Genomic DNA, 25393 nt, shown 5'->3' with positions numbered 1-25393 from the left:
ACACACACACACTTCTCATCACCCCTGGCCTGATTAAACAGTTACAACTGAATAGAGACACACTCACCCCGATCCAGGTCTTTTTTTTTTTTTTAATAATAATTTACAAAACATTCTGAAATCTGTTTCCTCGATATTTTCATAAAGGCAGCTCGGTGCTGTAAAGACAAACACTGACACTCATGAGGAGCGTCTCCCCACTCCAACACTCACTGAAATGACAATGTTAGATTTCATGATTTCATAAAAACGATTCATTTGTAAATCAACGATTAAAGAGGTTTAATTTGCAGTTCTCAGATTGTTAGTTGGAAAATATAAAATAGTTATAAATGTACATAAATATAAAAAATAAGCAGAGTGAAAAACCTCCTGGTTCCTGTTGTGCTGATGGAGATACATCATGTACAAAACCGCTTCTTACATTTATTAGACTCTGAACACAAGATCACACAGACAGCATGGGAAAGAAAGAAAGAAAGAAAGAAAAGTCCACAACCTCCTCCATTCACCAAACTCAGAGACACAGAGGACATCGTGCTACATGAGAGGACGCCCGACAGGTGGCGCTCAAGAATGCTCTCAATAATAATAATAATGAATTTCCATAGAAATAGGAATTTTAAAAAAGATCTGACGTAACCATGGCAACAGCGATGATGAAAAACAAAAATCATGAGAAAGAACGAGATTTATTACTGAGGAGACTCATCAATCTTACAGTTTGTGGATTTGTTTTCTTTTTAATCACCACATTGAAGGTGTTTACTACTTCAGTTAATACTGAAAGAAAAACGCTTTTTGCTTTTATTGGGAACGGGAATCTCTCACACACACACACACACACACACACACACACACACAGAGTGGCCTTTCTGGCTGCACTGTTCTAGAACCTTAAAGGAGCGCTCACTCTAACAGGTTTTACTCCTCGGTGTCTGAATTGAACATTTAACTCAAAAACTTTCAGCTCCAGTAAATCTTCCATTTCTATGGCAACTGCTGAACCTTCAGTTACAGAAGGCGGGGCCAATACTAGTTATGTAAACTGGGTGGGGCCAGAAAAAATGTTTCGAGATGTTTACCTGTATGCAAAATTTATGTCACCAACCAATAGGAGTGAGGGGCGGGGTTACGGTTTCTCAACTCCACCCCCCTCCCGTGAAACGCTTTATAATGCTACGGGTGATTTTGGTTTCTAGCAGAGCTTTCGTTGCCGTGCAGAGCTCCTGAGAGAAACCGGCGCAGTTTCCCGTCAGAATCTTTTATTTTTATTCAGATTTGACATGTTTGTGGTTCTGCACTCCATCACACCTTCAGTCATGACATCACTGTAATCTGACTCTTTAGTGCCCCCTGCTGGCTGCAGCTGCTCTCTGAGTTAAACCCTCTCCATCAGCCCCTGATTACCGCTGTCTCACTGCACTGTTCCCCTTTTCCTCTGCTGGTAACACTGTCGAACCAACTCAGCGGCCACACACACACACACACACACACACCGTTGAGTCTGTGTACTTTAATAATAATAATAAAATAATCAGATGTGTGTTTCCATGGCAACAAATACACACACACAGTGTGTATGCTAAGATGACACGCTCACATCTGGCCATGCAGCAGTTTGGTTGTGTATATACGATAACACACACACACACACACACACACACACACACACACACAGAGCAGGGGGTGGGGTGGGGTGGGGCGTGTCCAGGATTAGCGGTTGCTCTTCATGGCCTCCTTGGCGGCGAGGATGAGGGGTGTGAGACTGGACAGAGGCTTCGCCAACTTCAGGAACGGGTGCTGAGGAGGAACACGACCACACGCTCATTAACTCTCACACAAAAACCCAATGCCAGTGCTGGGCCTCGATTCTCCCCATCATTAAAAAATATTCAAATTTGAATTACTGTAAAATAAAAATCATGTTTTTTATATTGAAGTATTTTTAAAATCATATAAAATACATTACTGTACTTTCGTGTGCTACACCTGGCAAAATAAAACCTCCTCTCTTTTATCAGCAATTATAAATAAACTAGTTACTCAAAGTATTCTGTATATTGTTGTGTGTGTGTGTGTGTGTGTGTGTAGTGACCTGCAGCAGCTCTTTGCCACTCCCTCTCTTCTCCACGTCCATCTCCAGACAGCGGTTGAGAAAATCTCTGAAGATGGGAGACAGTTTCTCAGGGTTCTGCAGCTCTGGAGTTCCGTTAGTAGCGATGAGGTACAGGGCCTGCAGGAGGAACGCCAGCGAGTGTGAGCGTGTTTATATCACACACTCGTGTTCATTTTAATGTCTGTGACAAAAAGGGTGGAGCTTCAATGGAACCGGATCAGAAAATTGATCATGTGACACAATGAGTCTTCTTCACCTCTCAATTAAACACCAGCAGTAATCATAGAATAGTGTGTGTGTGTGTGTGTGTGTGTGTGTGTGTACCCTCAGTGGGTTCTCATTGAGGTACGGTGGTTCTCCCTCCACCATCTCTATAGCCATGATACCCAGAGACCAGATGTCCACTTTGGGTCCATATGCTTTGCGCGTCACCACCTCAGGGGCCATCCAGTACGGCGTTCCCACCATTGTACTGCGCTTACTCTGCTCCGGGGTGATCTGAGCGCAGAACCCGAAATCCGCTGCGCACACACAGTCAAACAGCACAGTCAACACACACACAGTCTGCTGCGCTTCTTATGACATCACAGCTTTTTTATATCTCGAGTTTAGGAGCTCAGGGGTGACGTGTTTGGAGTGTTAGGGTTTAGGGTGAACTGATTAACACCACTAATGACACTTTCTACCTTTTAAGGGCACAGTGAGTAGGGTGTAGGTGTACAGATTAAGGGTTAGGGTGTAGGGAATAAGGGTTAGGGTGTACAGTGGTGCTTGAAAGTTTGTGAACCCTTTAGAATTTTCTATATTTCTGCATAAATATGACCTAAAACATCATCAGATTTTCACCCAAGTCTTAAAAGTAGATAAAGAGAACCCAGTTAAACAAATGAGACAAAAATATTATACTTGGTCATTTATTTATTGAGGAAAATGATCCAATATTACATATCTGAGAGTGGCAAAAGTATGTGAACCTCTAGGATTAGCAGTTGAAATTAGAGTCAGGTGTTTTCAATCAATGGGACGACAATCAGGTGAGAGTGGGCACCCTGTTTTATTTAAAGAACAGGGATCTATCAAAGTCTGATCTTCACAACACATGTTTGTGGAAGTGTATCATGGCACGAACAAAGGAGATTTCTGAGGACCTCAGAAAAAGTGTTACTGATGCTCATCAGGCTGGAAAAGGTTACAAAACCATCTCTAAAGAGTTTGGACTCCACCCATCCACAGTCAGACAGATTGTGTACAAATGGAGGAAATTCAAGACCATTGTTACCCTCCCCAGGAGTGGTCGACCAACAAAGATCACTCCAAGAGCAAGGCGTGTAATAGTCGGCGAGGTCACAAAGGACCCCAGGGTAACACCTCAGCAACTGAAGGCCTCTCTCACATTGGCTAATGTTAATGTTCATGAGTCCACCATCAGGAGAACACTGAACAACAATGGTGTGCATGGCAGGGTTGCAAGCAGAAAGCCACTGCTCTCCAAAAAGAACATTGCTGCTCGTCTGCAGTTTGCTAAAGATCACGTGGACAAGCCAGAAGGCTATTGGAAAAATGTTTTGTGGATGGATGAGACCAAAATAGAACTTTCTGGTTTAAATGAGAAGCGTTATGTTTGGAGAAAGGAAAACACTGCATTCCAGCATAAGAACCTTATCCCATCTGTGAAACATGGTGGTGGTAGTATCATGGTTTGGGCCTGTTTTGCTGCATCTGGGCCAGGACGGCTTGCCATCATTGATGGAACAATGAATTCTGAATTATACCAGCGAATTCTAAAGGAAAATGTCAGGACATCTGTCCATGAACTGAATCTCAAGAGAAGGTGGGTCATGCAGCAAGACAACGACCCTAAGCACACAAGTCGTTCTACCAAAGAATGGTTAAAGAAGAATAAAGTTAATGTTTTGGAATGGCCAAGTCAAAGTCCTGACCTTAATCCAATGGAAATGTTGTGGAAGGACCTGAAGCGAGCAGTTCATGTGAGGAAACCCACCAACATCCCAGAGTTGAAGCTGTTCTGTATGGAGGAACGGGCTAAAATTCCTCCAAGCCGGTGTGCAGGACTGATCAACAGTTACCGCAAACGTTTAGTTGCAGTTATTGCTGCACAAGGGGGTCACACCAGATACTGAAAGCAAAGGCTCACATACTTTTGCCACTCACAGATATATAGCTAATATTGGATCACTCACTGAGTTTAAAAGAGCCGTCCACGCCCAGCAGCATGGTGTTTAGGAGTGTAGGGAGTAGGGTGTAGGGTATAAGGGTGTAGGGAGCACTCACTGAGTTTAACAGAGCCGTCCATGCCAAGCAGCACATTGTCGCTTTTGATGTCTCGGTGAATCACTTGATTAGCATGCAGGAACTCAAGCGCCTGCAGACACTGTACACACCAAACAAATGATTAATCACTACTAATTACTCTCTAATTATTCGTTAATTACAGGCATGTGTGTGCGCGTGTGTGAGAGTTAGGGGAGAACGGTCAGTACTTCTCGGCACACAGCAGCGATCTGAGCTTCATCCATACACGTCTCTGTCACAACATCAGTCAACGAGCCACCGGCTAAATACTCCATCACCACAAACAGCTCCTCCCCCACCAGGAAACTACACACACACACACAGTACACCGATGTAGAGAAACATTCTAACAGTTCTGAATTGATGTGCAGATAATTACAGGAAGTGAACACTGAAGAACAGTCACTGAGTGTAAATAAGGGTTTAGTACAGGTGTGGCGTAGTACAGGTGTGGTGTAATACAGGTGTAGTACAGGTGTGGCGTAATACAGGTGTAGTACAGGTGTGGTGTAATACAGGTGTAGTACAGGTGTGGTGTAATACAGGTGTGGTGTAATACAGGTGTGGTGTAGTACAGGTGTGGTACAGGTGTGGTGTAATACAGGTGTAGTACAGGTGTGGTGTAGTACAGGTGTGGTGTAGTACAGGTGTGGTACAGGTGTGGTGTAATACAGGTGTAGTACAGGTGTGGTGTAGTACAGGTGTAGTACAGGTGTGGCGTAATACAGGTGTAGTACAAGTGTGGCGTAATACAGGTGTAGTACAAGTGTGGCGTAATGCAGGTGTAGTACAAGTGTGGCGTAATGCAGGTGTAGTACAGGTGTGGTGTAGTACAGGTGTGGTGTAATACAGGTGTAGTACAGGTGTGGTGTAGTACAGGTGTGGTACAGGTGTGGCGTAATACAGGTGTAGCGTAATACAGGTGTAGTACAAGTGTGGCGTAATACAGGTGTAGTACAAGTGTGGCGTAATACAGGTGTAGTACAAGTGTGGCGTAATGCAGGTGTGGTACAGGTGTGGTGTAGTACAGGTGTGGTACAGGTGTGGTGTAATACAGGTGTAGCGTAATACAGGTGTAGTACAAGTGTGGCGTAATACAGGTGTAGTACAAGTGTGGCGTAATACAGGTGTAGTACAAGTGTGGCGTAATGCAGGTGTAGTACAGGTGTGGTGTAGTACAGGTGTAGTACAGGTGTGGTGTAGTACAGGTGTAGTACAGGTGTGGTACAGGTGTGGTGTAGTACAGGTGTAGTACAGGTGTGGTGTAGTACAGGTGTAGTACAGGTGTGGCGTAATACAGTTGTAGTACAAGTGTGGCGTAATACAGGTGTAGTACAAGTGTGGTGTAATACAGGTGTGGTGTAATACAGGTGTGGCGTAGTACAGGTGTGGTGTAATACAGGTGTAGTACAGGTGTGGTGTAGTACAGGTGTGATGTAATACAGGTGTGGTACAGGTGTGGTGTAATACAGGTGTAGTACAGGTGTAGTACAGGTGTGGTGTAGTACAGGTGTGATGTAATACAGGTGTGGTACAGGTGTGGTGTAGTACAGGTGTAGTACAGGTGTGGTACAGGTGTGGTGTAGTACAGGTGTAGTACAGGTGTGGTGTAGTACAGGTGTAGTACAGGTGTGGCGTAATACAGTTGTAGTACAAGTGTGGTGTAATACAGGTGTGGTGTAATACAGGTGTGGCGTAGTACAGGTGTGGTGTAATACAGGTGTGGTACAGGTGTGGTGTAATACAGGTGTAGTACAGGTGTGGTGTAATACAGGTGTGGTGTAATACAGGTGTAGTACAGGTGTGGCGTAGTACAGGTGTGATGTAATACAGGTGTGGTACAGGTGTGGTGTAATACAGGTGTAGTACAGGTGTGGTGTAATACAGGTGTAGTACAGGTGTAGTACAAGTGTGGCGTAGTACAGGTGTAGTACAAGTGTGGTGTAATACAGGTGTAGTACAGGTGTGGTGTAGTACAGGTGTGGTGTAGTACAGGTGTAGTACAGGTGTAGTACAGGTGTGGCGTAATACAGCTGTAGTACAGGTGTGGTGTAGTACAGGTGTGGTGTAGTACAGGTGTGGTACAAGTGTGGCGTAATACAGCTGTAGTATAGGTGTGGCGTAGTACAGGTGTGGTGTAATACAGGTGTAGTACAGGTGTGGTGTAGTACAGGTATGGTACAGGTGTGGTGCAATACAGGTGTAGTACAGGTGTGGTGTAGTACAGGTGTAGTGTAGTACAGGTGTGGTGTAGTACAGTACAGTTGTAGTACAAGTGTGGTACAGGTGTGGTGTAGTACAGGTATAATACAGGTGTGGTGTAGTACAGATGTAGTATAGGTGTGGTGTAGTACAGATGTAGTACAGGTGTAGTACAGTACAGGTGTAGTACACATTAGTAAACTCACCTGTCTAAGAAGTTGACGATGTTGGGGTTCTTCAGCTCTTTCATCACCAGGATCTCATTAATGATCAGCTCCTTCTTCGGCTGCTTCTGCAAGTTAATCTGCTTTATAGCCACCTGTACACACACACACACCTGAAATTAGAAGAGCTGAACTCTGTCATGTACCTGCCAGATACTGTACAGGTGGATTATTGAGCACATTTAGCTTAATGTTAACTCACCTCCTGTCCTGTAGCAACATCAATGGCAGTAAACACAGTACCAGATGCACTGAGGACACACACACACACACAGACAAATTAAACACTGCACTAATTTTATTTATTCCAGCATCACTATTCCAGATGGAGTTGTGTGTTAAATGTGTGTTTTTATGGTTCTCATCAGTGTGTGTCTGGTTATATTTCCACATGACATCGCCAGCTGAAGATGCTAATCATCTGGATTCGGCGCAGGACCATGTCATGCCTAATCTGCATAGAAATTAAAAACTGTTGCTTTACTGGTGAAATTGCAGCTTACAGATAGAAGATAAGCACGGGCCTGTCACGCTGTACTGTGAACGAGTGTGAGAGAGTAAAGTAGGTGAGACCTGCAGGGGGCGCTGGAGTGTGTGTTTCCAGACAGCAACAGTAAATTAAACAGAAGAGAGAATTAAACTAACACTAACACTCACCCCTGTCCGATCTTCTCGTATCTTGTGTATTTCTTCTTCGGGTCTCCGATACTCACTATCGTCCCTGAAAACCGACAGAGGGAGGAGTGTGAGATCAGAGCGGAAGACACGCCCACTTACATCATATCACACTCACACACACAATTACACTGTCGTACTCAGTTTCTCCATGATCTCCTCATCCGTCATCTTTCCTTTTCCTTTCTTCTGTTTATCTGCAGCTTTGGAGGCATCTGGAGGAGGAAGAGGGTCGATCATCGACGGACGAGTGAGAACCTGTGCAGGTACCATACACAACCACAGCGAGGGTCAGAACCACACTCTCAGGGAAATAATCGCAAGTCTACGATAACACCACCATTTATTCAGGGCTTTCTCATGTGTTTAATGTCAACATACAGAAATAAATAATAAAACAGTGCCAACATTAATTAGTTAAAAAAAAAACTTAAAATGGAGACAAAATGGCTGACGTTCTTGTAAAACCACAAGCTGCTGGTGTTCTAACGTAGTTCTGGAGTTTGCGATAGAAACAAAACGGCTGGCGCTCTATTAAGAGCCTTAACAAGGTTTACACTTGAATGTTCAGTGCAAACCCAAAACGGCTCGCGCACAAAAACAGCAGCAGTTACACATCATTTCTGAGGTTTGGGACGGAACTTTAAAATAAAAAACCCTCAGCTATAAATGCACGCGCGCACACACACACAGTGTTGAGGGTGTGAGAAACACACAGATGAACATGTGACACTCACTGATTTGGTGTGTTCAGGCCGAGGAGCCACCACGGGGGGCGGGGCTTCATCATCATCATCATCATCATCATCTTTAACACCACCAGGTACCGGCTCCGACCCCTTCTTCACCGGGGGAGTGTCCTTATCTGAGAGACAGACAGACAGACAGTGAGAGTGAGACAGCGGACCTGTGAAGCTGAGCATGAGTGAGGCAGTGAGAGTGAGACAGCGGACCTGTGAAGCTGAGCGCGAGTGAGGCAGTGAGAGTGAGACAGCGGACCTGTGAAGCTGAGTGCGAGTGAGACAGTGCGAGTGAGACAGCGGACCTGTGAAGCTGAGCGCGAGTGAGACAGTGAGAGTGAGACAGCGGACCTGTGAAGCTGAGCGCGAGTGAGACAGTGAGAGTGAGACAGCGGACCTGTGAAGCTGAGCGCGAGTGAGACAGTGAGAGTGAGGCAGCTGACCTGTGAAGCTGAGCGCGAGTGAGACAGTGAGAGTGAGACAGCGGACCTGTGAAGCTGAGTGCGAGTGAGACAGTGAGAGTGAGACAGTGGACCTGTGAAGCTGAGTGCGAGTGAGACAGTGAGACAGCTGACCTGTGAAGCTGAGCGCGAGTGAGACAGTGAGACAGCGGACCTGTGAAGCTGAACGCGAGTGAGACGTTGAGACAGCGGACCTGTGAAGCTGAGCGCGAGTGAGACAGTGAGACAGCTGACCTGTGAAGCTGAGCGCGAGTGAGACAGTGAGACAGCGGACCTGTGAAGCTGAACGCGAGTGAGACGTTGAGACAGCGGACCTGTGAAGCTGAGCGCGAGTGAGACAGTGAGACAGCTGACCTGTGAAGCTGAGCGCGAATGAGACAGTGAGACAGCGGACCTGTGAAGCTGAGCGCGAGTGAGACAGTGAGAGTGAGACAGCGGACCTGTGAAGCTGAGCGCGAGTGAGACAGTGAGAGTGAGACAGCGGACCTGTGAAGCTGAGCGCGAGTGAGACAGTGAGAGTGAGACAGCGGACCTGTGAAGCTGAGCGCGCGTGAGACAGTGAGAGTGAGACAGCGGACCTGTGAAGCTGAGCGCGCGTGAGACAGTGAGAGTGAGACAGCGGACCTGTGAAGCTGAGCGCGAGTGAGACAGTGAGAGTGAGACAGCGGACCTGTGAAGCTGAGCGCGAGTGAGTCAGTGAGAGTGAGACAGCGGACCTGTGAAGCTGAGCGCGAGTGAGACAGTGAGAGTGAGACAGCTGACCTGTGAAGCTGAGCGCGAGTGAGACAGTGAGAGTGAGACAGCTGACCTGTGAAGCTGAGCGCGAGTGAGACAGTGAGAGTGAGACAGCTGACCTTTGAAGCTGAGTGTGAGTGAGTCAGTGAGAGTGAGACAGCGGACCTGTGAAGCTGAGCGCGAGTGAGACAGTGAGAGTGAGACAGCTGACCTTTGAAGCTGAGCGTGAGTGAGTCAGTGAGAGTGAGACAGCGGACCTGTGAAGCTGAGCGCGAGTGAGACAGTGAGACAGCTGACCTTTGAAGCTGAGCGTGAGTGAGACAGTGAGAGTGAGACAGCGGACCTGTGAAGCTGAGCGCGAGTGAGACAGTGAGACAGCTGACCTGTGAAGCTGAGCGCGAGTGAGACAGTGAGACAGCTGACCTGTGAAGCTGAGCGCGAGTGAGACAGTGAGACAGCTGACCTGTGAAGCTGAGCGCGAGTGAGACAGTGAGACAGCTGACCTGTGAAGCTGAGCGCGAGTGAGACAGTGAGACAGCTGACCTGTGAAGCTGAGCGCGAGTGAGACAGTGAGACAGCTGACCTGTGAAGCTGAGCGCGAGTGAGACAGTGAGACAGCTGACCTGTGAAGCTGAGCGCGAGTGAGACAGTGAGACAGCTGACCTGTGAAGCTGAGCGCGAGTGAGACAGTGAGACAGCTGACCTGTGAAGCTGAGCGCGAGTGAGACAGTGAGACAGCTGACCTGTGAAGCTGAGCGCGAGTGAGAGTGAGACAGCTGACCTGTGAAGCTGAGCGCGAGTGAGAGTGAGACAGCTGACCTGTGAAGCTGAGCGCGAGTGAGAGTGAGACAGCTGACCTGTGAAGCTGAGCGCGAGTGAGACAGTGAGAGTGAGACAGCTGACCTTTGAAGCTGAGCGCGAGTGAGAGTGAGACAGCGGACCTGTGAAGCTGAGCGCGAGTGAGACAGTGAGCGTGAGACAGCGGACCTGTGAAGCTGAGCGCGAGTGAGACAGTGAGAGTGAGGCAGCTGACCTGTGAAGCTGAGCGCGAGTGAGACAGTGAGAGTGAGGCAGCTGACCTGTGAAGCTGAGCGCGAGTGAGACAGTGAGAGTGAGGCAGCTGACCTGTGAAGCTGAGCGCGAGTGAGACAGTGAGAGTGAGACAGCGGACCTGTGAAGCCGAGTGCGAGTGAGACAGTGAGACAGCGGACCTGTGAAGCTGAGCGCGAGTGAGACAGTGAGACAGCGGACCTGTGAAGCTGAACGCGAGTGAGACAGTGAGACAGCTGACCTGTGAAGCTGAGCGCGAGTGAGACAGTGAGACAGCTGACCTGTGAAGCTGAGCGCGAGTGAGACAGTGAGAGTGAGACAGCGGACCTGTGAAGCCGAGTGCGAGTGAGACAGTGAGACAGCGGACCTGTGAAGCTGAGCGCGAGTGAGACAGTGAGACAGCTGACCTGTGAAGCTGAGCGCGAATGAGACAGTGAGACAGCTGACCTGTGAAGCTGAGCGCGAATGAGACAGTGAGACAGCTGACCTGTGAAGCTGAGCGCGAGTGAGACAGTGAGACAGCTGACCTGTGAAGCTGAGCGCGAGTGAGACAGTGAGAGTGAGACAGCTGACCTTTGAAGCTGAGCGCGAGTGAGACAGTGAGAGTGAGACAGCGGACCTGTGAAGCTGAGCGCGAGTGAGACAGTGAGAGTGAGACAGCGGACCTGTGAAGCTGAGCGCGAGTGAGACAGTGAGAGTGAGGCAGCTGACCTTTGAAGCTGAGCGTGAGTGAGACAGTGAGACAGCGGACCTGTGAAGCTGAGCGCGAGTGAGACAGTGAGAGTGAGACAGTGGACCTGTGAAGCTGAGTGCGAGTGAGACAGTGGACCTGTGAAGCTGAGTGCAAGTGAGACAGTGAGAGTGAGACAGCGGACCTGTGAAGCTGAGCGCGAGTGAGACAGTGAGACAGCGGACCTGTGAAGCTGAACGCGAGTGAGACAGTGGACCTGTGAAGCTGAGCACGAGTGAGACAGTGAGACAGCTGACCTGTGAAGCTGAGCGCGAGTGAGACAGTGAGACAGCTGACCTGTGAAGCTGAGCGCGAGTGAGACAGTGAGAGTGAGACAGCTGACCTTTGAAGCTGAGCGTGAGTGAGACAGTGAGAGTGAGACAGCGGACCTGTGAAGCTGAGCGTGAGTGAGACAGTGAGAGTGAGACAGCGGACCTGTGAAGCTGAGCACGAGTGAGACAGTGAGAGTGAGACAGCGGACCTGTGAAGCTGAGCGCGAGTGAGACAGTGAGACAGCGGACCTATGAAGCTGAGCGCGAGTGAGACAGTGAGACAGCGGACCTGTGAAGCTGAGCGCGAGTGAGACAGTGAGAGTGAGACAGCTGACCTTTGAAGCTGATGTATTTTTGCTTCCCGTTTCCGGTTGAGTCGTAGAATTTGAGCACATCGAGGACAGCCTGTGGGTTCTTTTTCTGCTCCGACTTTGAGATATTGGAGGTCTGGAGGAGCCGTGCCCACTGCTCTGGCATTCCCTAACCGCTCACAGACAGACAGACAGACAGACAGATCCAAGTCAGTATGACAAATGAAACTGGAATTGAAAGAGTCAAAGTGATTAGATTTGTTCACATTGCCATAAAAAATAGATTTAAACCACTTTTACCTCCAGTGTAAACACATGTCTCACAGGTGTGTGTGTGTGTGTGCGCGCGCGCGTGAGAGAGACTCACAGTGAACTCGCCCGTCACAGCATCAAACCCGACATGAATCGTATGCTCAAAGTCTGAGGGGTGTGAGATCTCTGGCCTCTCTTTATCTTTATCCTTACGCTTCCCTGCTGTCAGGACAGAGAGAGACAGACAGGACGTCATACATGGGCTGTGCCCCAAACACACGCAGAGTTTATACTACAACCCCGATTCCAAAAAAGTTGGGACAAAGTACAAATTGTAAATAAAAACGGAATGCAATGATGTGGAAGTTTCAAAATTCCATATTTTATTCAGAATAGAACATAGATGACATATCAAATGTTTAAACTGAGAAAATGTATCATTTAAAGAGAAAAATTAGGTGATTTTAAATTTCATGACAACAACACATCTCAAAAAAGTTGGGACAAGGCCATGTTTCCCACTGTGAGACATCCCCTTTTCTCTTTACAACAGTCTGTAAACGTCTGGGGACTGAGGAGACAAGTTGCTCAAGTTTAGGGAGAGGAATGTTAACCCATTCTTGTCTAATGTAGGATTCTAGTTGCTCAACTGTCTTAGGTCTTTTTTGTCGTATCTTCCGTTTTATGATGCGCCAAATGTTTTCTATGGGTGAAAGATCTGGACTGCAGGCTGGCCAGTTCAGTACCCGGACCCTTCTTCTACGCAGCCATGATGCTGTAATTGATGCAGTATGTGGTTTGGCATTGTCATGTTGGAAAATGCAAGGTCTTCCCTGAAAGAGACGTCGTCTGGATGGGAGCATATGTTGCTCTAGAACCTGGATATACCTTTCAGCATTGATGGTGTCTTTCCAGATGTGTAAGCTGCCCATGCCACACGCACTAATGCAACCCCATACCATCAGAGATGCAGGCTTCTGAACTGAGCGCCGATAACAACTCGGGTCGTCCTTCTCCTCTTTAGTCCGAATGACACGGCGTCCCTGATTTCCATAAAGAACTTCAAATTTTGATTCGTCTGACCACAGACCAGTTTTCCACTTTGCCACAGTCCATTTTAAATGAGCCTTGGCCCAGAGAAGACGTCTGCGCTTCTGGATCATGTTTAGATACGGCTTCTTCTTTGAACTATAGAGTTTTAGCTGGCAACGGCGGATGGCACGGTGAATTGTGTTCACAGATAATGTTCTCTGGAAATATTCCTGAGCCCATTTTGTGATTTCCAATACAGAAGCATGCCTGTATGTGATGCAGTGCCGTCTAAGGGCCCGAAGATCACGGGCACCCGGTATGGTTTTCCGGCCTTGACCCTTACGCACAGAGATTCTTCCAGATTCTCTGAATCTTTTGATGATATTATGCACTGTAGATGATGTGTTCAAACTCTTTGCAATTTTACACTGTCGAACTCCTTTCTGATATTGCTCCACTATTTGTCGGTGCAGAATTAGGGGGATTGGTGATCCTCTCCAAGATGCTCTTTTTATACCCAGTCATGTTAATGACCTATTGCCAATTGACCTAATGAGTTGCAATTTGGTCCTCCAGCTGTTCCTTTTTTGTACCTTTAACTTTTCCAGCCTCTTATTGCCCCTGTCCCAACTTTTTTGAGATGTGTTGCTGTCATGAAATTTCAAAATGTCTCACTTTCGACATTTGATATGTTGTCTATGTTCTATTGTGAATACAATATCAGTTTTTGAGATTTGTAAATTATTGCATTCCGTTTTTTTTTTACAATTTGTACTTTGTCCCAACTTTTTTGGAATCGGGGTTGTAGAATTCATTCTAAAAAGTAACCGTCAGTGATTTCGGACAGAGCCTTAAAGTCACCGTCACAGCGTCAGCTCAGAGATATAACAGTATAAACTGACAGGACATAAACTCTGGGGTCTGAAACAGTGCCTTAAAATGTAAATGAGGTCTCAGCCCCAGTGCCTGCTGGGTAACGTGGTCTCTCTGACCTTTCTCAGCAGAGAAGATGGAGTAGATCCCTTTGCGTGGTTTTTTCTCCTCGGGGACAGAGGGCAGCGGTTTGGGGACGCCGTCTTTACTGCTGCTGCTCATCCTGACCGGGGGGGCGGGGGGTTTATCTTCCAACTCTCCGTTATCACACATCACACACACACACACACTCACTCACTCACTCACTCACTCACTCACACATACACACACCTGCAGTCACAGGGCTTCACACAGCAACCTGCAGGGGGCAGCAGAGACAGTTTATCATCAACAGAGTTTATTACAAGATCATTAATCACACAAAGAACCCTGTGGTGCTCGGAGGCCTGAATACGCAGTAATTACAGGGTGGTGGTGATGGACACAGTGGCGTGTGTGTGTGTGGGAGAGAGCTGATCGGGTATCAGCAGGTCAGCATGTTTAAACGTGTCGATAATGGAGTGAGATGATGGACAGGATGAGAGATGGGTGTGTCGCTCTTGTCTATCACATGCTCATTCTTCATCAACACACCTATATATGGTCAAATCCTGTCTCACTTCTAACAAATCAAACACACCACAACCACAAACAGCTTCCTGTTTCTGCATTGTCACTGATTTCATACACGTGCACCCCAACCCCCCACACACACACACAGCAGAATCACTGCAGTGATGTCGACTCTCACACACTTCAGTTACCTGAAACAGAAATGAAACATTCTGAAGTTATATTATTCATGAACGAGTGAGTTCCTGTTCTCACTGATGTTCTAGCAGCGATAAACACTCGTTCCCTCACCAGTCTCTCTCTAAGTTAATAAGACGAAACTCTCAGCTCGTCATGTTCCTGAGAAACTGTACAGAAGTGTAAACTCCTCTGTCCTGAACAACTTACAGCTTCACCTCTGACTGTTCCACAGCGCTCACACTGGAGACTCCTTCCAAACACACTACATCTGTTTATTATCGCTGGACATGTCCCTGTGAATGAGCTGTTGCTATAGAAACAATAAGGTATCAGAGCGACAGCATTAATATAAACCTGTACTACAGTCAGAGCTGCTGTTCGAGTCTGAACCTCCTGACCAATCAGAGTCCAGAACTCCCAAAAAAAAATCACCTTCAGTCGACACAAATCACCTGCATTCAGCACAAATAGGAATCTCAGATATTCGCAGTGTTTATCTGAGAGGAGTGTCTGTTAAGCCCCGCCCCTGTAATGACAGGCTCAAGCAGCCATGTTGAAACTCAGGCTCAAGTCTTGTAGGAGTAAAAGTTCATATGAACTGTACAGTTCTATAACCTGATAAAATTTATCCTAACGCGAACATCATGCTCATTAATATCACACATCACATCTTACACACCTTCTAACGTTCTCGCTGAGCACTCGGAGGCTCTACACCACACAGAACCCTGAGCATTCAACAGTTAGAGAACTAAACGAGAATAAAAATGAGCAGCGTTGTTTAAAGTGTTGAATGTTCACGTCAGAGTACAAACACTAAACAGAAACATTAACTACAGGACAAAACACACAGAGCGAGCGAGCGAGAGCGAGAGAGAGAGAGCTTACCCTCACTGCAGTGCTCCAGTGTGTGTGAAGAGTAATGAAGACACTACACACACAAATTGTGCACTCTAGAGAAGGACAAGTCAGAGCAAGCAACCTTCATTCCAAAGCACGAGAGCACACACGCTACAACTCTCTATCTGTCTCTCTATCTCTTTCTTTCCTTTTATTTCTCTTCTGAACATCATTCAAGGTGAGAATTTTTTCTTCTAATAAGAACTCAGTGTGTAATAACACACACACACACACACACACACACAGCCAGAGGGTGAGTTTTACAGCAAATAACATTTTTTTCTGTTCAAGTCATAACTCGTACTGCAGCCACAGCAGCTTTACACACACACACACACAACCTATATCATATTCACTATGTGTGTTTGCTACTCAGATCATCACCCTGCACAAAGGACACACCCAAGAAATGTCAAATTTCACAGCCCCAAGCTCAAAATTCTCTCTCTCTCTCTCTCTCTCTCTCTCTCTCTCTCACACACACACAGGTGAAGAGCGTGTTGAATACAGAGAGCGTGTTAAACAGACAGCATGTTGAGTACAGAGAGCGTGTTGAACAGTCAGTGTGTTGAGTACAGAGAGCGTGTTGAACAGTCAGTGTATTGAGTACAGAGAGCGTGTTGAGTACAGAGAGCGTGTTGAACAGACAGCATGTTGAGTACAGAGAGCGTGTCGAGTACAGAGAGCGTGTTGAACAGTCAGTGTATTGAGTACAGAGAGCGTGTTGAGTACAGAGTGTTGAGTACAGAGAGCGTGTTGAACAGTCAGTGTATTGAGTACAGAGAGCGTGTTGAACAGTCAGTGTGTTGAGTACAGATAGCGTGTTGAGTACAGAGTGTGTGTAGAGTACATAGAGCATGTTGAACACAAAGTGTGTTGAGTACAGAGAGCATGTTGAGTACAGAGAGTGTGTTGAGTACAGAGAGTTTGTTGAACAGTATGTTGAATACAGAGAGCGTGTTGAGTACAGTGTGTTGAGTACATATAGCATATTGAACAGAGAGCGCGTTGAGTACAGAGAGCGCGTTGAGTACAGAGAGCGCGTTGAGTACAGAGAGCGCGTTGAGTACAGAGAGCGCGTTGAGTACAGAGAGCGTGTTGAACAGACAGCGTGTTGAGTACAGAGAGCGTGTTGAGTACAGAGTGTGTGTAGAGTACATAGAGCATGTTGAACACAAAGTGTGTTGAGTACAGAGAGCATGTTGAGTACAGAGAGTGTGTTGAGTACAGAGAGTTTGTTGAACAGTATGTTGAATACAGAGAGCGTGTTGAGTACAGTGTGTTGAGTACATATAGCATATTGAACAGAGAGCGCGTTGAGTACAGAGAGCGCGTTGAGTACAGAGAGCGCGTTGAGTACAGAGAGCGTGTTGAGAACAGACAGCGTGTTGAGTACAGAGAGCGTGTTGAGTACAGAGAGCGTGTTGAACAGACAGCGTGTTGAGTACAGAGAGCGTGTTGAACAGACAGCGTGTTGAGTACAGAGAGCGTGTTGAACAGACAGCGTGTTGAGTACAGAGAGCGTGTTGAACAGAGCGTGTTGAGTACAGAGAGCATGTTGAACAGAGAGCATGTTGAACAGAGAGCGTGTTGAGTACAGAGAGCATGTTGAACAGAGAGCATGTTGAACAGAGAGCGTGTTGAGTACAGAGAGCGTGTCGAGTACAGAGAGCGTGTCGAGTACAGAGAGCATGTTGAACAGAGAGCGTGTTGAGTACAGTGAGCATGTAGAGTACATAGACCATGTTGAACAGAGAGTGTGTTGAGTACAGAGAGTTTGTTCAACAGTCAGTATGTTGAATACAGAGAGCGTGTTGAGTACAGAGAGTGTGTAGAGTATAGTGTGTAGAGTACATAGAGCGTGTTGAGTACATAGAGTGTGTTGAGTACATAGAGCGTGTTGAGTACAGAGAGTGCATTGAACAAAGAGTGTGTTGAGTACAGAGAGCTCATTCAGTACAGAGAGCGTGCTGAACAGTGTGTTGAATAGACGGCGTGTTGAGTACAGAGAGCGTGTTGAATAGACGGCGTGTTGAGTACAGAGAGCGTGTTGAATAGACGGCGTGTTGAATAGACTGTGTACAGTACAGACATTGTCATGTTGAGTACAGACATTGTCATGTTGAGTACAGAGAGTGCGTTGAACAGAGAGTGCGTTGAACAGAGAGCGCGTTGAGTACAGAGAGCGTGTTGAGTACAGAGAGCGTGTTGAACAGACAGCGTGTTGAGTACAGAGAGCGTGTTGAACAGACAGCGTGTTGAGTACAGAGAGCGTGTTGAACAGACAGCGTGTTGAGTACAGAGAGCGTGTTGAACAGAGCGTGTTGAGTACAGAGAGCGTGTTGAGTACAGAGAGCGTGTTGAGTACAGAGAGCATGTTGAACAGAGAGCATGTTGAACAGAGAGCATGTTGAACAGAGAGCGTGTTGAACAGAGAGCGTGTTGAACAGAGAGCGTGTAGAGTACAGAGAGCATGTTGAACAGACAGCGTGTCGAGTACAGAGAGCATGTTGAACAGAGAGCATGTTGAACAGAGAGCGTGTAGAGTACAGAGAGCGTGTAGAGTACAGAGAGCATGTTGAACAGAGAGCGTGTTGAGTACAGAGCGTGTTGAGTACAGAGAGCGTGTTGAGTACAGAGAGCGTGTTGAACAGACAGCGTGTTGAGTACAGAGAGCGTGTTGAACAGAGCGTGTTGAGTACAGAGAGCATGTTGAACAGAGAGCATGTTGAACAGAGAGCGTGTTGAGTACAGAGAGCATGTTGAACAGAGAGCATGTTGAACAGAGAGCGTGTTGAGTACAGAGAGCGTGTCGAGTACAGAGAGCGTGTCGAGTACAGAGAGCATGTTGAACAGAGAGCGTGTTGAGTACAGTGAGCATGTAGAGTACATAGACCATGTTGAACAGAGAGTGTGTTGAGTACAGAGAGTTTGTTCAACAGTCAGTATGTTGAATACAGAGAGCGTGTTGAGTACAGAGAGTGTGTAGAGTATAGTGTGTAGAGTACATAGAGCGTGTTGAGTACATAGAGTGTGTTGAGTACATAGAGCGTGTTGAGTACAGAGAGTGCATTGAACAAAGAGTGTGTTGAGTACAGAGAGCTCATTCAGTACAGAGAGCGTGCTGAACAGTGTGTTGAATAGACGGCGTGTTGAGTACAGAGAGCGTGTTGAATAGACGGCGTGTTGAGTACAGAGAGCGTGTTGAATAGACGGCGTGTTGAATAGACTGTGTACAGTACAGACATTGTCATGTTGAGTACAGACATTGTCATGTTGAGTACAGAGAGTGCGTTGAACAGAGAGTGCGTTGAACAGAGAGCGCGTTGAGTACAGAGAGCGTGTTGAGTACAGAGAGCGTGTTGAACAGACAGCGTGTTGAGTACAGAGAGCGTGTTGAACAGACAGCGTGTTGAGTACAGAGAGCGTGTTGAACAGACAGCGTGTTGAGTACAGAGAGCGTGTTGAACAGAGCGTGTTGAGTACAGAGAGCGTGTTGAGTACAGAGAGCGTGTTGAGTACAGAGAGCATGTTGAACAGAGAGCATGTTGAACAGAGAGCATGTTGAACAGAGAGCGTGTTGAACAGAGAGCGTGTTGAACAGAGAGCGTGTTGAACAGAGAGCGTGTAGAGTACAGAGAGCATGTTGAACAGACAGCGTGTCGAGTACAGAGAGCATGTTGAACAGAGAGCATGTTGAACAGAGAGCGTGTAGAGTACAGAGAGCGTGTAGAGTACAGAGAGCATGTTGAACAGAGAGCGTGTTGAGTACAGAGCGTGTTGAGTACAGAGAGCGTGTTGAACAGACAGCGTGTTGAGTACAGAGAGCGTGTTGAACAGACAGCGTGTTGAGTACAGAGAGCGTGTTGAGTACAGAGAGCGTGTTGAGTACAGAGAGCGTGTTGAGTACAGAGAGCGTGTTGAGTACAGAGAGCGTGTTGAGTACAGAGAGTGTGTTGAGTACAGACAGCGTCATGTTGAGTACAGAGAGTGTGTTGAACAGACAGCGTCATGTTGAGTACAGACAGCGTGTTGAGTAGAGAGTGTGTTGAACAGACAGCGTCATGTTGAGTACAGAGAGCGCGTTGAGTACAGAGAGCTTGTTGAACAGACATGTTGAGTACAGACAGCGTGTTGAGTAGAGAGTGTGTTGAACAGACAGCGTCATGTTGAGTACAGAGAGCGCGTTGAGTACAGAGAGCTTGTTGAACAGACATGTTGAGTACAGAGAGTGTGTTGAACAGACAGCATGTTGAGTACAGAGAGCGTCATGTTGAGTACAGAGAGCGCGTTGAGTACAGAGAGCGTGTTGAACAGACAGCGTCATGTTGAGTACAGAGAGTGTTGAATAGACAGCGTGTTGAGTACAGTGTGTTGAGTACAGAGAGCGTGTTGAACAGACAGCGTGTTGAGTACAGAGAGTGCGTTGAACAGACAGCATGTTGAGTACAGAGAGTGTGTTGAACAGTGTGTTGAACAGACAGCATGTTGAGTACAGAGAGCGTGTTGAGTACAGAGAGCGTCATGTTGAGTACAGAGAGCGTGTTGAACAGACATCATGTTGAGTACAGAGAGCGTGTTGAACAGACAGCGTCATGTTGAGTACAGACAGCGTGTTGAGTACAGAGAGTGTGTTGAACAAAGAGCGTGTTGAGTACAGAGAGCATGTTGAACAGACAGCGTCATGTTGAGTACAGAGAGCGCGTTGAGTACAGAGAGCTTGTTGAACAGACATCATGTTGAGTACAGAGAGCGTGTTGAACAGACATCGTGTTGAGTACAGAGAGCGTGTTGAGTACAGAGAGCGTCATGTTGAGTACAGAGAGCGCGTTGAGTACAGAGAGCGTGTTGAACAGACAGCGTCATGTTGAGTACAGAGAGTGTTGAATAGACAGCGTGTTGAGTACAGTGTGTTGAATAGACATCGTGTTGAGTACAGAGAGTGTTGAGAACAGAGTGTGTTGAACAGACATCGTCATGTTGAGTACAGAGAGTGTGTTGAGCACAGAGAGCATGTTGAACAGAGAGCATGTTGAACAGAGAGCGTGTTGAGTACAGAGAGCGTGTAGAGTACAGAGAGCGTGTAGAGTACAGAGAGCATGTTGAACAGAGAGCATGTTGAACAGAGAGCGTGTTGAGTACAGAGAGCGTGTAGAGTACAGAGAGCTTGTTGAACAGACATCATGTTGAGTACAGAGAGCGTGTTGAACAGACATCGTGTTGAGTACAGAGAGCGTGTTGAGTACAGAGAGCGTCATGTTGAGTACAGAGAGCGTCATGTTGAGTACAGAGAGCGTCATGTTGAGTACAGAGAGCGTGTTGAGTACAGAGAGCGTCATGTTGAGTACAGAGAGCGTCATGTTGAGTACAGACAGCGTGTTGAACAGACATCATGTTGAGTACAGAGAGCGTCATGTTGAGTACAGAGAGCGTCATGTTGAGTACAGAGAGCGCGTTGAACAGACAGCATCATGTTGAGTACAGAGAGTGTTGAATAGACAGCATCATGTTGAGTACAGAGAGTGTTGAATAGACAGCATGTTGAGTACAGTGTGTTGAGTACAGTGTGTTGAATAGACATCGTGTTGAGTACAGAGAGTGTGTTGAGAACAGAGTGTGTTGAATAGACAGCGTGTTGAGTACAGTGTGTTGAGTACAGTGTGTTGAATAGACATCGTGTTGAGTACAGAGAGTGTGTTGAGAACAGTGTGTTGAATAGACAGCGTGTTGAGTACAGTGTGTTGAGTACAGAGAGCGTGTTGAACAGACAGCGTGTTGAACAGACAGCGTGTTGAGTACAGAGAGCGTGTTGAGTACAGAGAGCGTGTTGAGTACAGAGAGCGTGTTGAACAGACAGCATGTTGAGTACAGAGAGCGTGTTGAGTACAGAGATCGTGTTGAATAGACAGCATGTTGAGTACAGAGAGTGTGTTGAACAGTGTGTTGAACAGACAGCGTGTTGAGAACAGAGAGCGTGTTGATTACAGAGAGCGTGTTGAACAGACATCGTCATGCTGAGTACAGAGAGTGTGTTGAGTACAGAGAGCGTGTTGAATAGACAGTGCTGAGTACAAAGAGCGTTTTGAACAGACAGCGTGTTGAGTACAGGTAGCGTGTTGAACAGACCGTCATGTTGAGTACAGAGAGTGTGTTGAACAGACAGCGTGTTGAACAGACCGTGTTGAGTACAGAGAGCGCGTTGAACAGAGTGTGTTGAGTACAGAGAGCACGTTGAACAGTGTGTTGAACAGACAGCATGTTGAGTACAGAGAGCGCGTTGAACAGTGTGTTGAACACACAGCATCATGTTGAGTACAGAGAGCGTGTTGAACAGACAGCGTGTTGAGTACAGAGAGCGTGTTGAACAGACAGCGTGTTGAGTACAGAGAGCGTGTTGAACAGACAGCGTGTTGAGTACAGAGAGCGTGTTGAACAGACAGCGTGTTGAACAGAGTGTGTTGAGTACAGAGAGCGCGTTGAACATTGTGTTGAACAGACAGCATCATGTTTAGTACAGAGAGCGTGTTGAGTACAGAGAACGTGTTGAACAGACAACGTGCTGAGTACAGACAGCGTGTTGAACAGACAGCATGTTGAGTACAGACAGCGTGTTGAACAGACATCGTCATGTTGAGTACAGAGAGCGTGTTGAGTAGTGTGCGCGTTGAGTACAGAGAGCGCGTTGAACAGACAGCGTGCTGAGTACAGACAGTGTGTTGAACATTGTGTTGAGTACAGTGTGTTGAGTACAGAGAGTGTGTTGAACAGGCAGCGTGTTGAGTACAGAGAGTGTGTTGAATAGACAGCATGTTGAGTACAGTGTGTTGAGTACAGAGAGTGTGTTGAATAGACTGCGTGTTGAATACAGAGAGCGTGTTGAGTACAGTGTGTTTAATAGACTGCGTTGAATACAGAGCGTGTTGAACAGAGAGCGTGTTGAACAGACAGCATGTTGAGTACAGTGTGTTGAATAGACAGCGTGTTGAGTACAGCGTGTTGAGTACAGACAGCGGGTTGAGTACAGACATCGTGTTGAGTACAGACAGCGTGTTGAATAGACTGTGTTGAGTACAGAGAGCGTGTTGAACAGACAGCGTGTTGAGTACAGAGAGCGTGTTGAACAGACAGCATGTTGAGAACAGACATCGTGTTGAGTACAGAGAGCGTGTTGAGTACAGAGAGCGTGTTGAACAGACAGTGTGCTGAGAACAGACAACGTGTTGAGTACAGAGAGCATGTTGAATAGACAGCGTGTTGAGTACAAAGAGCGTGTTGAACAGTGTGTTGAGTACAGACAGTGTGTTGAGTACAGTGTGTTGAATAGACAGCGTGTTGAGTACAGAGAATGTGTTGAACAGACAGCGTGTTGAGTACAGAGAATGTGTTGAACAGACAGCGTGTTGAACAGACATCTTCATGTTGAGTACAGACAGCGTGTTGAACAGACAGCATGTTGAACAGACAGCGTGTTGAGTACAGAGAGCATGTTGAATAGACAGTGTGTTGAGTACAGACATCGTGTTGAGTACAGTGTGTTTGAGTACAAAGAGTGTGTTGAACAGACAGCGTGTTGAGTACAGTGTGTTGAATAGACATCGTGTTGAGTACAGTGTGTTGAATAGACAGCGTGTTGAGTACAGTGTGTTGAATAGACAGCGTGTTGAGTACAGAGAGCATGTTGAATAGACATCGTGTTGAGAACAGAGAGTGTGTTGAATAGACCGTGTTGAGTACAGTGTGTTGAGCACAGAGAGTGTGTTGAATGGACTGAGTGTTGAATACAAAGAGCGTGTTGAGCACAGAGAGAGTGTTGAATAGACAGCGTGTTGAGTATAGTGTTGAATAGACAGCGTGTTGAGTACAGAGAGTATGTTGAATAGACAGCGTGTTGAGTACAGTGTGTTGAGCACAGAGAGTGTGTTGAATGGACTGAGTGTTGAATACAAAGAGCGTGTTGAGCACAGAGAGTATGTTGAAGAGACAGCGTGTTGAGTACAGTGTGTTGAACAGACAGCGTGTTGAGTACATAGAGCGTGTTGAACAGACAGCGTGTTGAGTACATAGAGCGTGTTGAACAGACAGCGTGTTGAGTACATAGAGCGTGTTGAACAGACAGCGTGTTGAGTACATAGAGCGTGTTGAACAGACAGCGTGTTGAGTACAGAGAGCGTGTTGAACAGACAGCGTGTTGAGTACAGAGAGCGTGTTGAACAGACAGCGTGTTGAGTACAGAGAGCGTGTTGAACAGACAGCGTGTTGAGTACAGAGAGCGTGTTGAACAGACAGCGTGTTGAGTACAGAGAGCGTGTTGAACAGACAGCGTGTTGAGTACAGAGAGCGTGTTGAACAGACAGCGTGTTGAGTACAGAGAGCGTGTTGAACAGACAGCGTGTTGAGTACAGAGAGCGTGTTGAACAGACAGCGTGTTGAGTACAGAGAGCGTGTTGAACAGACAGCGTGTTGAGTACAGAGAGCGTGTTGAACAGACAGCGTGTTGAGTACAGAGAGCGTGTTGAACAGACAGCGTGTTGAATAGACCTCGTGTTGAGTACAGAGAATTTGTTGAACAGTGTGTTGAGTACAGAGAGCGTGTTGAATAGACATCGTGTTGAGTACAGAGAATTTGTTGAACAGTGTGTTGAGTACAGAGAGCGTGTTGAACAGACAGCGTGTTGAGTACAGAGATTGTGTTGAATAGACAGTGTGTTGAGTACAGAGAATGTGTTGAACAGACAGCGTGTTGAGTACAGAGAACGTGTTGAACAGACAGCGTGTTGAGTACAATGTGTTGAATAGACAGCGTGTTGAGTACAGAGAGCGTGTTGAATAGACATCGTGTTGAGTACCGAGAGTGTGTTGAGAACAGAGAGTGTGTTGAATAGACAGCGTGTTGAGTATAGTGTGTTGAGTACAGAGAATGTGTTGAACAGACATCGTGTTGAGTACAGAGAGCATGTTGAACAGACAGTGTGTTGAGTACAGAGTGTGTTGAACAGACAGCGTGTTGAGTAGAGTGTGTGTTGAGTACAGAGAGTGTTAGTGTGTTGAGTACAGAGAGCGTGTTGAGTAAACACACAGTTTTATCTTACTATGAGTCAGTGCTGAACACTTCACTAATTAACTTTTATTACTAATTAGTTTACATCACTAACCTATTAAAGTGTCTCCATCTCCCTCCCTCTGTGTCCCTGTGCAGCTCGTCCTCACTCCCTCAGCGCTGTGGCTCTCTAACACCGAGGCCTGATGTGAATCTTACACATACCATTAAAGGGAAAAACCTGTGTGTGTGTGTGAGAGACAGGGTTTCCCCATCACTCACTTCCTGTCCTGCTCTGATTGGTGGAGAGGAACAGAAACATTTCCTCTTCCTGTTTCACTGCAGGTCAGACACGAGCGAGCTGTCTCTCTCCCTGTCTGTCTCCTCCTGTCTCTCTCTCAGCCATATAGAGGAACTGTTTACAGGAAGAGAGTCACAGCTTTTGTGTTCTCGGCTTCTATAAAAGGAAATTTGTCAATTGACCTTCCTGTGTTGGAGGGTGAGACCGTTCTCCTCGTGCTCACAACGAATTAAAATTCAGCATTTTATTAACGAGCTGCACAAAGGGGACTTAATTACTGAAGGGGAGGGGCTTCAATATTAATGTATAGAATACAATCATCATAAAGGGTTCAAGTGTGCACCATGGGTTAATCTCACACACACAGAAAACAC

At 46.7% G+C, this 25393-nt stretch overlaps 1 protein-coding gene across 5 annotated transcripts in view; it reads right to left on the bottom strand.

Annotated features, from left to right (window-relative positions):
- Positions 1-257: 257 nt before the first annotated feature.
- The window catches only part of pak2a (p21 protein (Cdc42/Rac)-activated kinase 2a), a 28691-nt gene continuing 3555 nt past the window's right edge, over positions 258-25393 (bottom strand). For 2 of the 5 annotated variants that reach the window (XM_060927243.1, XM_060927268.1), the window contains exons 2-14: positions 14109-14347; positions 12200-12306; positions 11857-12001; positions 8271-8398; positions 7674-7791; positions 7516-7579; positions 7061-7109; positions 6841-6953; positions 4621-4738; positions 4412-4511; positions 2444-2640; positions 2099-2236; positions 258-1803 (exon numbers count right to left, since the gene is read on the bottom strand). In XM_060927243.1, the coding sequence (XP_060783226.1) occupies positions 1717-1803; positions 2099-2236; positions 2444-2640; positions 4412-4511; positions 4621-4738; positions 6841-6953; positions 7061-7109; positions 7516-7579; positions 7674-7791; positions 8271-8398; positions 11857-12001; positions 12200-12306; positions 14109-14262 (1518 nt within the window). In that variant the 5' untranslated portion in view covers positions 14263-14347 and the 3' untranslated portion in view covers positions 258-1716. Of the gene's footprint in view, positions 1804-2098; positions 2237-2443; positions 2641-4411; positions 4512-4620; positions 4739-6840; positions 6954-7060; positions 7110-7515; positions 7580-7673; positions 7792-8270; positions 8399-11856; positions 12002-12199; positions 12307-14108; positions 14348-15669; positions 16140-24833 lie in introns of those variants that run through there. The other 3 variants (XM_060927259.1, XM_060927250.1, XM_060927276.1) reach the window with 3 other exon arrangements.

The sequence above is a fragment of the Neoarius graeffei genome, chromosome 1 (genome assembly GCF_027579695.1).
Source record: "Neoarius graeffei isolate fNeoGra1 chromosome 1, fNeoGra1.pri, whole genome shotgun sequence".
Taxonomy (NCBI): Eukaryota; Metazoa; Chordata; class Actinopteri; order Siluriformes; family Ariidae; genus Neoarius; species Neoarius graeffei.
Note: the sequence above shows the minus strand (reverse complement) of the source record. Positions and strands in the feature narration are given on the sequence as shown.